Below are 17,239 nucleotides of genomic sequence, written 5' to 3' on the forward strand. Positions count from 1 at the left end.
ATAGAAGCCCTCCACCTCCAATTACGATTGCTCAAGCTCTAATTTTCATCCTTGGATTCCAGAAGGATCCGTCTATGACCTGAGACTGATTTAGGCAATCTGGTTTGCTTAGAGAGAGGACACTTCTCTGTCAAGAAACTCAAGATGGGACATAGGTTTGTCTTGATCATTTGTCCAAGTGAAGGAAGCACCCTCCATCGGTAGATCTAGCATATTATTTTGCTGAACTCACTTCGAAAAGTCTCTCATATTGCTAGGAATGTGGCTCCCACTTAACTTCTCGAAAGAGAACTTGATGACATTTAAGTCCTTACCCATGCACCATGGCATCGACCACCTCGCTTGGATAGAGTTTAATTCTTCCCACAACAACGATCTTTGAACAGCCTGACATGACCCATAAACCAACATAAACATCCTTTGGATTCCCAATGCAATCTCCGTAAGAACGACTGCAATAGTGAAGGAACCAACCCAACAATCTTCCTTGCTATACATTTCCTTATTCTAGACTATAACAATTCCTATAGTGAAACCAATCCAACACAACCCAATCCTTATATTTAACCTCCCAAATCGGGTCTAGCAGCTTATAGTCGAATGGCTGCAACTTCGGCTCTTGAAACGAAACCAACTAAACCCTAGCCTTTCGACAAACATCCCTGACTTGCACCTGTTTATCCTTGCACCCCATGCCCTTCACGTTCCATGATAGGATCTTCATTGGACGACCAACTCAGCTTTGCCCCTCTTGCCCTCTTCGCAGCATAAACTTTACAATCTGAGTCATACTTAATGGAAGATTCCATATTGCATAGCTCTCTCCAATCCTTAGGTGACTTCCTGGATCTTGCCACAATATTTACTTGAAGCTTTTGACTACCCCTCACATCAACAAACTGAAGAAAAGCGCTCACGTCCTTGTCCTTGTCCCCATAAGTAACTCTCACCAGTCTTTCCACTTGACCTAGAGCATCCTTCGTCCACCTCATGTCTCTAGCTGATGGCTTATATACCCTTTCTTGCTCCCACAAAACGAGATGCCCTTGCAGATTGCTCCTCCCTTTCTTGATGTTGCAGCTTGCTCAACTCCCTAGTTTGATCCTTTGAAGTTTGGAGTGGGGTCACATCCAACGGTTCCTCGCTTCTTTGGTCATCCTTGACCAACGACCCTTCAGCTGTTCCAGCAGAGATACTTGAGAGAGGAAGCAGCTTCGTAAGATGATTCCCCATGTCCTGATCAGCATCTGATCCTCCCTCTGATGAGATCTCATATTCCCCATAAGTCTCCTCCAAGCAGAGAATAAGGTCATGACCCTCGCCATCCCATGTAACTATAAAAGCTTGGGTACTTTGCTGGCACTTTTGCTCCTCCTCAAGGAACTCCCTTTGAGTTAGAGAACCCATTGACAAAATAAAAGGTGGGCAGTCACTCGTGTTACCCAAACATGTGGCCTGACTAGGGGGAGAAGAGGTTTGACACGTGAGACAAATGACACAAGTGCAAGAGTCAAGAAACCCAGAGTATGTGTCAGCTTCCCCAACGCCTCGAGTCCATGTGTCAGTGTAACGTGGAAAGCATCATTGCCTTTACTAGGATCATGTTTAACTTTAGTTCCAAGCCTCTTACAATCATTAACTCCTATCGCCATCAAATCACCTTCCTGCCTACACATCAAGCTCTCTACCCTTGCAGCATCTCCTCTCTTTGGTTCAGATTCGGGTTTGGCACCACGCCATCTGCTAACCTCGCATGGTGTTGATCGCTCATCCTCCTTTTCTCCATCTATCAATTCTAATACAACCCAATGCTACACTTGGCCTGAGGCACCACCAAGTTGCCAATGCCTTTTCTCTTTAAGCGACTGATGACCACTCTTCTCTCTCTGATTCCACGTAGCAAGAGAAAATGATGCCGCCCACACTATTATGTCCACCATGGGTCCACTCTTCAACTATTGTTGGTATATGCATAGTGCACACGTGTAAGGCTGCGAAAGAGCCTTCAATCACCTCTGCCGACCTACCATCACAACCCACATGTGTTGCTCCTTTGCATGCCACCTGCGAGACAACCACTTGTTGACCAATTAATGTTGCGCATGCCCTCTCCCACCCTTCCAAAACATCGCGAGAGCAGGACTGGGTGCTCTTCACTCTCCTTTGCATTGCACCTCTGCGTCCGGCTCTCTCCTTCCTCCTTGCTCTTTCGAACTTCTCCCCACCTTCATGGATACCCCTTACTCTCCTCCCTCTTCGCCTTGAAACGAACTTTCGTTGACCCAACCACTATGGTGATCACCTCCAGATCCCCACTGCCCTCTTCTTCCTAGTAAGATCCTAGCAATGTTGACCTTCGGCCTTGCCTGTCTCAAGGTCGTTGGTAACCACCTCTCCTAGACACAAGCCCACCATTCGAAAGATTTCCAAGCAGTGGAGCTTCAACAGAAAGCCCCACAGCAAGAAACAAACCTCCTCCCTCTCTTAAACAGACCTCTCAGACTACTTGCATAAGAAGGTTACTAACCCAACACTTGAGCAGACGAGCTGACTAATTTCTAACCCCGACTTCACTGGTAGCCACACCTCATTGGCCTTGATGGGTTTCATCGAGAAGTCCTTCAAGTCACAAGTAGCAACCAACAAAGCGGTACGCTCCGCAACATTGTCTCCTTCTTCGTCTGCACTGCCACACACCAATGCAACAACTCCCCTGCATCTTCCACCACCCTTGGGTCCACTTGAACTAAAGTCTTTGCTGACTCGTCCTCCCAAATCCACTTGTAGCCTTCCTAAGAGCCATCACCTCCCTTCTTCGCTATGACATCCACAGATGCTCTTGCAACCAAGCCCATGCGAACCACAACCTCCCTCAAGGATCGTAGACACCTGAACCCTTGCTTCTCCACCACTCCCTCCCCCCTCAACCCTTCTTCATCGACCCCTTCCACCTTTGCCACCCACCTTTTTGCCTCTCTACCCCCTTCCTTCCTATATAGCTTGCTATTGACTTCCCCAGAATCATATATCGCATGCTAGACCGAGATTCTCTTCCCTTCGTTGCTTCTCTCATGGAGATCCACCACTGCTTTAGCCATCTCTTCCATTGACACTATGCAGACAAAGGCGAATCCTCGGGGGGCTAATGATTTTCGGTCAATGAGAATAACCACCTCCTTCACCACCCCTACTCTTCCAAAGACCGTAAACTTGTACCGCATCCAATCCTCCAGAAATGACTCCACGAATAGGGTAGGAAACTCTGAAAGGGGAGCATAAGAACGCCCCCTTCATCCCCTTTCCTTCTCCTCCCTTCGACAGTAACCATCGCCCTTCACAGTCCTCTTCCTCCCCTTCACCTACTTCATTGCATTCAATGCATCCCGTTGGAGAGTCCCCTCGCTTACATTCCTAACCTTCTCGCTCAGCACCGAGGCCCTCCTCATCATAGATCCTCTACCCCCTCTCACCCCTTCTATCCTATACTCCAACCTACCCACAACCTTGAACCTAGTTCTAGCCCAAGAGACTTACTCTCCTACCTTCCTCCTTATAACCCTTATCTGACCCACAATTGCCTCCTCTTTGCTTGACTCCCCTATCTCAAACCTCGAACCCTCTCTTCCACAGCTGGGAAGAAGATCTTCTCACGAATGTCGGGTTTTCTCTGTCAAGCCATTGCTCTAGATAATCTTTTGTTTATCATGTCTTTGGTCCACATCATCTCTCCTTAAATCAAACTTATCCCATACCAATTTGTAATGAGAGAAATAACTAAAGAAAGAAACAAGAAAAGACTCCAAATGCCACTCAAATCCCTCCATATGTGCAATCATATGGTACTTGAGAAGCATACTTAACCTCGAGTAGTGGATTATTGATGGGGGATCAAAACTAAACATCGTAATAGTTTCAAGTCCAAGTTATGAGTAGTATAGGGAACATACCTTTTCATAAATTTGAAGATTCTAATTGCATGGACGGATAGTATCTTCACCTTGAGCTCTCCATATCCAATGAATCAACACAAACAAAGAAACATAGGAGTAACAAAGAATAATGAAGTGAAGGAAAAGTTTGTGAAGTCTCATGACAAAGAATGAACTAGAGGAGGCTTACCTCTAGTTTTCTAGAAAGTCACTTTCTCCTTTCACAGGAAATGATAGGGTTTTCAATCAATCAAATATATATTGTTTCCTTTTGTTTCTCATGCATGGTGTATTTATAGGCATATTTACCCTAAAAATCCCACTCAATAACAAAATCTCTTGCTTATTTCTTGTTGGTTCACATCATCTCTCCTTAATTACACCAAACTATTCCCATATCACTTTGTAATAAGACAAGGAAAGAACTAAATAAAGAAACAAGAAAAGACTCCAAATGTTGCTCAAACTCTCTATATGCAATCATATGGCACTATGGGGCTGTACAGTTGTACAAAATGCCTATATTTCTTATATGGTTTGCATTTAAAGCCTTCAAAAGGAAAAGATTGGACTTGTGGGCTGCACGGTCCAATTGTTTCATGCATTCAATCCATCCGATTGGACTTGTGGCTCCACAATCCAATTGATCAGATGGCTAAAAATCCTATCTTATTGATCTTGTGTGATCCATAAGTCAATTGGATGGCTTTGCTTTCGATTGGACAGCATATGGGGTCCAATCTTGGAACCTTGTGATGATCGAGTGGTCCCGCACATAGTTATCTGATGTGAGCACGTGGCCATGGCTCACTTTGATGACTTGGATCACACTAGCCATGGGCGGGCCTCGTGAGGCACATATGAGGCAAATGAGGTCAAGTTGGGTATTTTTGTTAAATTTTGGAGTTTGGGGGTACTCTTGTAAATTTCTTCTTGCGTTGGTTTGGTTGTTGGTTGATAGTTAGGAAGTTACAACGGCAGTTTAGAGTTAGTTTTGGGTTTGTTGGGGTTAGTTGTGACTAGAAACTAATTACCTAGGATTAGTTAGGGGATCACAAGAGGTTATTAGGGTTATTTGTATGAGGTCTACAATATGGAATTCTCTAGAATTTCAGGTAGCTTTGGCTTTTGTAATAAAAAATTAAGAAAGAATTAAGAAGAGAAGGCTTGCTTTTGTGCGATTGAATGTGTTTAGATGCCAAAAGTTTGTGTTCCAATTCCATAGATTTCCAAATCTTCCCTTCTTCCTCCTTTCCTAGCTACAAAGCAAGGCTCCTTTGAAACGCGTTGAAGCAAGTGATCTGGGTTAAGTTATTGGCAAAACAAAAAACATAAAAAAGATGATACGGGAAATGTTCGTATTTAATTTGGTCTTGATTGTTAAAAATACTGTTAAAAAAAAAAAAAAAAGAAACGCCAAAAATTCGGCGAATGAAAAGTTTGGATTTAATAGTGTTTAGAGTAGAAAAATGAAATGAAAAAAATGGTTATGCATATATGTCTCTCTATATCATATATAGATAAGAATGTCTCAAGTCGAACTTGTTAGACCACAAGTTATGGTCCACCCAGCGAATAACTTCCCTTCAATTAGGTATGTGCAACCAGTGTTCGAAATATCGGTATCGCATAATGTATCGCACCCTTGGGATACAGATACGTATCGGTTATCGCACGGGATATATCGTTTATATCGCATAGTTTATCGCACTTTTTGGGAAACGTGGGGAAACATTGGGAAAATGGTTGAATTTTTTAATGAAACTTTGGGGATTGTTAAAAAAGCCCTTAATACACACTTTTAAATCATTAAGTTTCAAAAAAGAAGTGTACATAATAAATTTCCTTTGTATAAGGTCCCAAGCTGTGCGCTGTCCGATTGAACTAAGACAACTATATTCAGTATCAACCCCGTTCATCCGTTTTTCTATATCATTTCAGGACATTATCTAAAAAATAAAACAGATCCAATAATTAGGTAGACCATTAGTGGGCCACAAAAGTTTTGGTTCAGGCTAATAATAGTTTTTTCTCTTCATTCAAACCATAAATTTATCTGGTAAAATGGATGGACGGAGTGGATAAAATACATGAATTATAGTGGGCCCACAAAGTTTACAAAGTACACTGCTCACTAGGGGATCCACTTCCCACCACACTGGGGGTGGGGCGCTGCTACCAAGTTCCTTCGCTCAAAACCTATGTGGGGCCCACTGTGATGTTTGTAAGAAATCCACATCGTCCATTCATTTTTTGAGATCATTTTAGCACTTGAGAGCAAAAATGAGCAGAATCCAAGACTAAAGTGGGCCGCACTAAAGGCAAAGGTGGGTAGGAAAATTCCTACTGCTGAAACCTCCCTGGGTCGTAGGGCCCACGATAATGTTTATTTTCTATCCAATCTGTTAATTAGGTCACATAGACCTGACCTGAATGAAGAGGAAAAATAAATATCATATTGATTCAAAACTTCCGTGACCCTTAAAAGGGTTTCAATGGTAAACGTTCAATCTACCACTGCTGTTTGCAGTGTGGTCTAGTTGATCTTTGGATCTGTCTTATTTTTCGGCTCAAGCCTTACAAAGAGCTCGCCAAATGGACGAACGGCCTGGATATGACACATACCTCATGCTGGGACCCACAGAACTTGGTGACGTTAACACAGTTTGGTGGTGCGCCGTGCGCGCGTACTCGATTACAATAAAAAAAAGGGCGCGGATTAGCTGAGTAGCGAGACTCGCTACTGAATTGACGTCACCAAGTTCCGTGGGCCCCACCATGATGTATGTTTTGTATCCACACCGTCCATTAATTTGGAGAGAACATTTTATGCCATTAGCCTAAGAATGACTAAGATTCAAAGCTCCAATGGACCCCACCACAGAAAGCAGTAGAGAGAGTGACGCCCACCATTAAAAACTTCTGAGGGCCACAAAAGTTTTCGATTAAGCTGATATATTTTTCCCCTTTTATAATGCCTTTTTTAACTTATTAATGGGTCAGATCTCAAATAAACATCACGGTGGACCTTAGGAAGGTTTCAACGGTGTATGTCACTTTCTCCACTATTTTCTGTAGTGGGGTCCATTACAGAATTTTATCTCTCTCGTTATTTGACTCATGTCCTAAAATGATATCTCCAAATGGATGGACCGTGTGGATATAACACATTCATCATGGTGGGACCCACGTAACTTGGTGACGTCACTTCAGTAGCGATCTCGCTACTCAACCTGTCAGTAGCTAATCCGCGTCCGAGAAAAAAGGCTTGAACGGCCTTTGGTTTTCAAAAAGAGAGGGTTCCGGAAACCAGAACCCTAAAATATCTCCCAAATCTCATTGGATGTCTCCAGATTTCTCTCCAAAATCGGAGATGTTATTTGCGATAACCTAGGAATGACGCTTCAATTCGAATGGCCCACCAAATGGAAGCTTCCGATCATGGCGATCTCTTCTACAGGTACCGAAATCCACCCTCTATTTTTTTTCCCCGATTTTTTCGGATGATGACATCGATGTCTGACAATAATGGAGAGGAAATTGCGTGATATCGTCAAAATATCGTGCGATAGCGACAATATATCGGCCGATATCTGGATTTTGAGTTTTTTGGTATCTTCCGGGGGTTATCGTGACTGTATTGTCTCGCAGGGGTGCGATAACGATAATATCGGCCGATGGTATCGATATTTCGAACACTGTGTGCAACAACCAACCCTTCTAATAGGTTGGGCCAACCATGAGGATCATTTTGTACAAAAATCAGCCCTATCCATTAATCAGGTGGATCATACCATAGAAAACAATTCTAACCATTGATAAATAACAAAATACTAGTTTGGTCCATGACATGAGTGGATGTGGCTGATTTTTGTACAAGTTGATCCTCATGGGCAGCACAACCTATTGGACGGGTTGGATGCTGCATGCACATGATAGAATATAAGTTATTTGCTAGGTGGACTATAAATTGTAGTCCAACTGGTTGATATAACAGAATTTTTATAGTAATGAATAATACGAATTTCCATGTGTGCGGCGGAAAAAGGGGGGTGTTGCTTCTCACAAATCCTTCCTTTTCAAGTAATCCTTGAATAAATTCTCCTCTCTACTAAAATTTTTCACGTTCTACTCAATTTTAATAGGTGGCGACCACCGATCTCTATTTTTTGACTTGCCCCCAAAAGGTCTTTTTATTTTTAATACTAAAACATATTTTATTGAAAAAAGCGTGTTTAATTCAATTTTCCCAAAAGAATGAGTTTTTGACCTATCTTTCAAAATAGGAGTTTTAATGTTTAATCATTTATACATTTTTATTTTATTTTTTAAACACGGAGTTTTGCTAACTATGGTCCTGCATCAATTAGTTTTGTCATAAAATATAGTGCACTTAAGCGACTGTTATTTCTATCCCCAACCCATATGTTGTTGGGCCCAAAGTGGATTGAACATTGTCCTATCCATTCTTTTCACGTCTGTTCAGTTTTTCTGATTCTTTTGAGAGATGGCACTTTGAGGAGCGGACACTAGTAGGCATATTTGGATAGAGAGAATCCAAAATGTAGACATGGAAAACCCATATGGAATATTTAAAAAATGGAGAACTGTGAAATCCAACACTATTCTGTTGTTTGGTTAAGAGTGTAGTTTCCCAAGGAAATGTTCTAATGACAATGGTCAAATGATGAGAACTCTCTGGTAACCTTGGAAGTCTACATTTGACCGGTTCCTTTTTGAAAGTAATCGATATCAACATTTTGAATAAAACCTTAGAAATGAAAACCAATTTCCATTCATACTTTTTTTTTTTTTTTTTCAAACAGGTAAAGGTAGATATCCATGGAAGTTTATTTCTTGTCAATGTTTTCATTGTTCCTGAACAGCCTGTAAGACTATCGATCCAAAGACATAAAAAGGAGTGGGAACTAGGATCATTTGCCCTGAGAAAACTGTAAATTCTGCAAGTGGTTTTTTCTAATTTATATGACGTGGTGAATTATGTATGCAACTATATCGTAGTTATGGGTTTTTTTTTTTTTTTTTTCCCTTGCATTTTGGTTCCCTTATCTTTCATTCATGGATTTCTTAAGGACTTTAATATTTTTCATACAGGAGGATGTGGACCTTATTGCCAAGCTGGGATTTGGAGCTTATCGTTTTTCCATATCTTGGTCTCGTATTTTCCCTGGTACTGCACAGACCTTTGACATTTATATGGTTTTCCATGTCAAATGTATGTTGTATGGTTAATGCTTTTGTTCCTTATTGTGATGAAGTAGCTCCAGTACTTTTATTATTTTTTTTTTTTCCTTCCTGGACTTGATGTTGGATGGGTCTTAGTTTGAGGTAGTTCTTTTGCCAGTGGTTGCTTCAAATCTGGCCACTCACTGAGCTGTCATGGGTTCTAAAGAAAATTCTAAAATATGAATATAGGCATTGTTAAGTGTATCCTCAATATTACGATAATATCCCTGATATCATCCGTATCTCCAGGTTGGCGATACTGATAACACTAGTGGCGATACCCAAAAACACTAGTAGTATAAAAAATTCTAGGTATCAGTGATTTATTGCCAAGTATCACTGATGTATCGATATCGCGAATATGTCGTGAATATTTTTTACTGCATAAATTCCAGGTGTCGCTTGAATCCCCAATGTATCAATATTGCCAATGTATTGCTAATATTTTCGATTGTGTAAATTCTAGGCGACATCACCAGTGTATCGGTGATATGTCGCCAATGTATTGATATCGCCAAAAATGTGTTTATTAAAAAATGTTTGGATGGATGGCTGGATGGATGGAATGGTTGGATGATTGGATGGATATGAGATGGATGGATGGATGTTTGGATGTATGGGATGGATGGATGGGATGAATGGATGGATGGTTAGGATGGATGGATTGATGGTTGGATCATCATGCACGTTTATTTTGTTTATATGCTTATTTGAATAAATAATGCATTATGTATGAATAAAGATCCGGTCCAATTTGCATCAAAATAACTCTCAATTTGAAAATGATTGTTTGGTGACAACCGTAACAGTTGTCACTGTTAAAAAAAAAAGGCCCTCTTTTAGGATGAGTTTTTTTTTTTCTAAATTTCTTTTCTTAGATTTCTTTAGGAAAATGGTATAAGTGATTAGGGATATGCATTAGTGGGATGAATCCCATGGATTCCACGAATTTGAAGTCGTTCAATGGTATCCGAATTTTGAGACGAGATTGTTCATCCTTTTTTTTTTCCCCTCCTCAAGTTTCTTGAGGGAATTTGTGTATATAATGATTAGGGATATGCATAAGTGGAATGAATTCCACGGTTTGCATGGATTTTAGGCCATTTTTATGCCATTCAAGTATACCCAAATTGGGTTGACACTATTCAACAAACTTATTAATTTTTATTTTTTTTCAAATTTCTTGAGAGAAATGGTGTATAATGATTAGGAATATGCATAGGTGAGATGATGATGCAGGACAATTAACCACTTGCTCTAAAAGCTCGAACTAATAGAACATGGCAAATTAATCCCTTTATCTCGTAGCCCAGGCCCCACATCGCATGGGTTAGGACTTCGGTTGAACCCCCCTTGTGGGCCCCATATCACATGGGTATCGCCTCACACGAGCAACCTGCCTCACACGGATGGGGCCCGCCGCACACGAGCCGCCCACCCAAAGGGTGCCCCTGCATCCCACAGGCAACCCTACTCGAGCTCGGTGTGAAAATGCCCCTACATTAGATGAATTCTACCTATTTAGAATATTGTACATAGGAGTTTTATGTAAATGCAGTGTTTTGTCAATTAACATGAGTTGTGTGTCATCGAGTTCAGACAGTCCCATGGATTGTTGAAGGTTGAAGACTCGAAGATAATCGACGTTCAAGGCTTTGAAGAAACAGGAAAACGATGAAGTGCCTTGGCCTCCTCAAATCCTATGACCATGATAAATCCAAAATCATGCCTCTCTAGCTAGCCCAAACTCAATTGGAATAACCTTTCTCTTGTTAGTTAGAAGAAAGACTTGAGAGAAATCTGGGTAAAACAGAACATATGAAAAGTTGATCTTATAGTTTGTTCGATTGGAGCTAGATCCTATCGAGTGCTCCTCGAGGGGTTTCGATGGGATCAAACACCCAATTGATCCTATCGAGTAGACAACTTAAAATTGTTCGGCAAGCTTTGACCTATATTTCTGAGCTGCTTGATGGGGATCAAAGAGCCACTCGATGGCATCGAAGACCACTTGATGGCATCGAGTAGAAGCACAAAATCTGTCCAACAACATTTCAGCTGGAAATTCTACTTTGCTCGATCCCATCAGAGTTAGCCTTGATCCTATCGAACTGCTTGATATCTGCTCATTTTTTTAATCGTTGCAAGCCTATCTATTTAACCTAAAGAGGGCTTTCTTTGCAATGAGATGAGAAACACAAAGAGCCTTAAGAGAGTGTTTTCCCCTTGCTAAATCCTTCTTCCCAAGCTCCATTGTCATGAGTTCATCATTCAATCTTGTCTTTAAGAGATGATTAATGAGCGTTCAAAGCTCGGATTGAATCATGAACTCTAGCTTTCATTAATGGTCCTGACCTTGATCTTTAAAGGCAAATCCCTTGTCTTAAAAGCCATTAAATGCTTGCTTTGGAGAACCCTAACCTGTACCCTAAAGATCCTTCATCTTTAAGTTAGGTTCACCAACCCTTCTCCCAACCTTGGCACTGCATTGGCGCATCTATGCAAGGTATTGTTCGTGGGAGCTGGAGAGGAGCTGATTTGATCAAGACGAAGCATCCTCGACTAGGCACTATCATGGGGCTCATCCAACTAGGTATGTCTTAGTATAAGAGTCCATTTGTTGACCCTTTTCTTGTGGAGATTTGGGCTCAAGAGTTTGAAACCCAAACTCGCACTCTAAGAACTTGTGTAGGCCTCTGGCAGGAGAGTACGTGGCTTATTCTTGTTTAGGACAAGTGTAGGGTCGTCCTTGTGTAGGACTGTTGTTGAGTTTGTGATCCAAACTCTCTAAGACCTTGTGTAGGCCATCAACGAGTGTAAAATGTGTAGAACCTTGTATAGGTTGTAAAGGTTTATGGTAAACTTGATTTAAAACCATTGCAATAGTGAAATTTGGTATACTCTAGGAGAGAGTGAGTCAGTCGGGAGTGGAGTAGGCACATAGCTGAACCACTATACATCTTGTGCAATGGGTTGAATGAATTTTGTCTATGATTGATTTCATTTTACTGAATGATTGTGAATGTATAACTTTATTGCAGCCAACATGTTTGATAAATTTCTCACATGATGATTCACTATCTTTCTGTTTTTAGGCTTGAGCTGAATATGATACATCATTTAATATTTAAGTTTGTTAGTATGTTTCTGTAATTTGTAATAAACCTATTGCAATTTAAATTCTAAAATTTTAACTTAGGTTTACTTTCTAGCTCTTAAAATAGCGGCTATCGAACTTAGATCGCAATTTCAATTAGTATTAGAGCGGGTTCCTCCTGAAAGGCTTAACTGCCTAGATTGAGATCCTATTGGAGCTTGAAAATATGTCTAAGAATGAAGGGACTTCAGTTTCCATACCTTTTTTCTTTGATGGATCTAATTATGCATATTGGAAAGCAAGGATGCAAAAATTTCTTAGATCCTTAGATCATACAGTTTGGCAAATTGTTGAGAATGGTTGGCAAACACCAGTGGAACAAATAATATCAGATGGTGGTGTTACTACCACAAGACCCAAACCATAATCACTATGGACTGATTATGATAAGACAAGGTCAAGTTGTGATGCAAAGGCACTCAATGTCATATATTGTGTAGTCTCTCAAGAAGAATTCAAATGCATATGTATGTGTGAAACAACAAAACAATCGTGGGATTTATTGGAAACCACTCACAAAGGGACTACATGGTTAAGCGCTCAAAACTCTAGCTCCAAACAACCCAATTTGAGCCAGTTAAGATGGAAGAGCATGAGACCTTCATGGAGTTTTTATACAAAACTGAATGACATATATAACTCCATGTGGGGTCTATGTGAAAAGGTTTCGGATTTGCGTGTATGTAGGAAAATTATGAGATCCCTACCAGAACGATTCACATCTAAAGTCACAACCATTGATGAATTTAGAAATGTTGATGATATGAAAGTAGAAGAACTGTTAGGTTCCCTACAAACTTATGAACTACATTTCAAAACTCCCTTAAAATCCAAAAACACCATCTTAAAAACTTATCAAAAGAAACATGATTCGGATGAAGACAGTGATCAAGAAGATGAAGAAATGGCTCTGTTTGCTAAGAAGTTTAGAAATTTCTTTAACAAGAGCAAAGGAAAGAACTTTAGAAAGGGAAAGACCTTTGATTCCAAGTGCCCAATAGGTAAATCTACTAAGAAATCAAAGGATTTCCAGTGTTATAACTGTAGAGGTTATGGCCACCTTGCCTCCGAGTATCCTACTAAAAGTAAATCTATTGGGAAGGTAATGGCTACCACTTGGGATGACTCAGAGGATTCAGAATTAGATTATGATGAATCCTATAGTGATGGAGACCAAGGCTCATTGAGAATTCTTATTGCCTCCACCACCACTACTCTCCCAAAATTCATGGACACGGGAGACAACAATGACCATAACATCTCGGTAAAAGAAGAAAATGCATCCTCCTCCTCAGAAGAAGAGGAAGATGAAAATGGTGACTTACAAGAGGCCTATGAACAGTTTTATACCGAAAGCTTAGAACTTACCAAGAAGCTTGGTCAGTTTAAGGTCGAGAACAAGAAATTGGCCAATGTGGTTGAAGAGTTAATAAGGGCTAACTCTAGCCTCAATGGAGAAAATATAAGATTTGGAGATGAGATAACTGAATTAACAAAGAAAAATGAAGATCTTGAAAAGGAATTGAACAATATGAAATCTATTAATCATGGTCTGAAATTAGAAATCGACCAGTTGAAGTTTCATCATTCTAACATGAACTACAAATGTACCCAAGGAGAAGAAAAGCTAGAGAGATTATTAGGTATGGGTAAAAGGTCGGGGGAGAAAAGAGGTATAGGATACGATAGTCATAACTCTAGTTCATCCTCGGTTCCCCCTGTGATCAAGGACTCAATTGCTTCAGGAAGCACATCCAAAGCATTTCTTATTTGCCATGCATGTGGTGATATGGGTCATATGAAATTTGAATGCCTAATATTTAGAAACCCTCGATCCACCCGTCTCGAGCATGATAGGTAAATTTATACCGACCAGGACACACATGTTTGGACATGTGGACACATGGAAGGGAGACAAGAATTCTTTCTTCTCCTCTTTTTCACTTCTCTCTCTAAGTTGTAATAGGTAAACCAATTGTGCCGGTGATTGGCTGCAATCTCAGTTTCAGGATAATTAAGTCAAACCTCTCCTGGAAAGCTATCTATTAGCATTTCTAAGAGTCCAAGAGCTTGGGAGGATGGCCCCCCACCTTGTCAAAGCTATGTGCCACCATGTGGAAGTCCTTAAAAATGAACCAATTAGCCTCAGGTAAGGAATCTACCTTCCTACAGTCCAACAAGAAAACCTTGTCCGCTAAAGTGGAAGGGGCATACATTGAACAAATGCCAATAATAACACTCCCAACCCCTAAGTTAAGGGTGAATCGGGGTGGAAAAACAACCATCATCTCCCCAAGAATAAAAAATCGCTTAGCTCCACTCTTTTATTATTATTTTTTATTTAATGCAAAAAACTGCACCTCTGCTAGTGGTATACACGAAAGAGACAAAACTCTCAGAGGGAATGTTTTTACAAGCAGACTGCAATGGCGAAGTCGGTCATTTTTTACGATATTATTCCGAGGAGGAATTAGGGTTTTGTGGAGAGACGCCAGTATGGTACCTTACCACTTTAGTAAATCCCACAACATCGAAAGTCTGTACTCAAATTGACTCCATCCCTCCATTGAACATGGCCATCCATCCTCAATCTAATTACCATGTAAATCAAGTGATGGATCACAAGATCTCAACCATCGGATTACTATCAAATGTGATGAAAATATTTTAATGGTTAAAAAAAAAAAAAAGATCGACGGTTGAAAACACTCATAAAAAACCATTTGAAACCTTTGGTACTAGTATGAACAATGCTTCATGGATGGTCCAATTTAGTAGATCTTGGCCATAAGAGTGTCCTAAGGAGACTAGTAGATCCCTTGTTGGATCATATGGACCTCAACCGTATCCTAACGGATGAACCCAACAACACCCACATATGAGCCACTGTAATGAAGGTATTGAAAAATGGTTACTGAACGACTGTAATAGCGGTTACGTAACAGAAATGGCACAGGCTGTTATACAACACAGGTTGTAGCGGCTCATGCTAAAAAAAATTAGACCGTAATGGTTCCGTAAAGTTCATTACGGGCCCATACCGATCCATTATGACATCGCGTAATGATGCTTTACGTGTAAGTCAATCCCCTTTTAGGGGTTGTTTTCTAAATTTCCATATTTCTCCTCCACTTGTTGACATTTTTGCTTTTTGGGACTATTTTTAACCACCTATTTTTGACTAGATTTGTGCAATTCTTTAAGCCATTTTGGAAGAATTGAAGATATATATATATATATATATATATTCTATTGCTGCAAATTTATTGATTCAACATTATCTTACTAAATTGACCAAATCATATTAGATTTGTGTTCGATTTGGCCATGTTTGTATAATTTTCAATTTTTTGTTGGTTTTTATATAATTTTCAGCATTTTTTTGATTTGATTTGATTTATTTATTTATTTTTAAATTTTTTGTAAAATATTTGAAGTATAGATTGTTCAAATACATTTATGGAGTTCATTTTTAATTTTTAATTTTATTTTTGTAAAATATTTGAAATATAGATTGTTTAAATACATCCATGGAGTTTAGATCGACACATGCATGCACTAAATCTGTGGTTTTTCCATCTCTTTTTCTGTTTTTTGGTATTTATGGTATTTTTGGGTTGCTTTTGCACCGAATAGTGACTATTTAATAACTTTTTCCTCAAATTTCTTAAAGTAAATTGATGTAAAATACTTGGGGATATGCGTTAGTGGGATGAATCCCACAGAGTGCATGAATTTCGGCTTGTTTTGAGGTATTTGAGTGGTTCAAAATTGGATGGACATTATTTATCCGATTTTAATTTTAATGTTTTTCTTAAAATTCTTGAAGGAAATGGTGTCAAATGGTTAGGGATATGCATTATTGGGATGCATTCCACATATTGCATGAATTTTGGTCTGTTTTGGGGGGATTCGAGTGGGTCCCAAATCGACTTGACACTATTAACCAATATTTAATTTAATTTAATTTAATTTTAATTATAATTTCTTCTGTGGAAAATGGTGTCAAATGGTTAGGGATATCCATTAGTAGGATGAATCCCAAAGATAGAAAAATTTCAGCCCATTTTGAGAGCATTCAAGTGATTATATAAATATAAATATATAATTGTCTCATCATTAAATTCATATGCATATAATCTGATTTATATCGAATCATTGATATTAGATATTAGAAAATTAAATATAGGAGTTTTTTAAGTCAGTCTAAGCCTTTCAGGTTAATAATATCATCAGGCAGCCCAAGACAACATTCTTACCAAAGAATGACCATTACACTATCATAAAACATGTTTAAAACCAAAAAAATAATAGATAGTTGTAATCCTCCCTTTTTTTTTTTTTTTGAAAATTTCTTATATTTTTCTCATTTTCTGTCCTCCAATGTAAGTGTCCAATCAATATCAGGAGTCTATTCTCATGCCACACTTACACTCTTATGTAGGGTAGGGCATAGGCATACCAATTCGTCGTTGAACCTGATTTTAGAAACCCTCCATCCCAACTCACATGAATACCACATAAGAATTTACAGCAACCACAGGTTTTTCCTACAACCTGCTATGTGGTCATAGAACAATAGGATATTGAGATCCATGGAATACAACTCTTCCATGACTAGTGGCTGTCATGTCCAATCTCTAGTTCCCAAGGACAACCAAAGGAATCCTTCTGCTTTAACCCATATACATGTACAATTTAAGATATACCCATTAATGACATGTCCACATAGGGATCTATGGTCATCATGATCTACGGTGAAGATCATCAATCAATGGTTAAGATTAACACATTGGCCTTGTAGGGAACAAAACACTAACATCCTTCCCTCCCTTTTCTAATTTTCAATATTTTCACATTTTTTTCTTACATTTTTTTAATAAGGACGATCGTTACGGCTACTGTT

The 17,239-nt window shown here is 39.5% G+C and overlaps 1 protein-coding gene across 1 annotated transcript in view; it reads left to right on the forward strand.

The window, feature by feature from the left end:
- Nucleotides 1-17,239, forward strand: part of LOC131240220 (beta-glucosidase 42) — a 96,599-nt gene that overhangs the window by 31,338 nt on the left and 48,022 nt on the right. Inside the window, exon 4 of the mRNA XM_058238345.1 lies at nt 9,045-9,120. Within this exon, the coding sequence (XP_058094328.1) occupies nt 9,045-9,120 (76 nt within the window). The remainder of the gene's footprint in view (nt 1-9,044; nt 9,121-17,239) is intronic.

This window comes from Magnolia sinica, chromosome 3, assembly GCF_029962835.1.
Source record: "Magnolia sinica isolate HGM2019 chromosome 3, MsV1, whole genome shotgun sequence".
NCBI classification, from domain to species: Eukaryota; Viridiplantae; Streptophyta; class Magnoliopsida; order Magnoliales; family Magnoliaceae; genus Magnolia; species Magnolia sinica.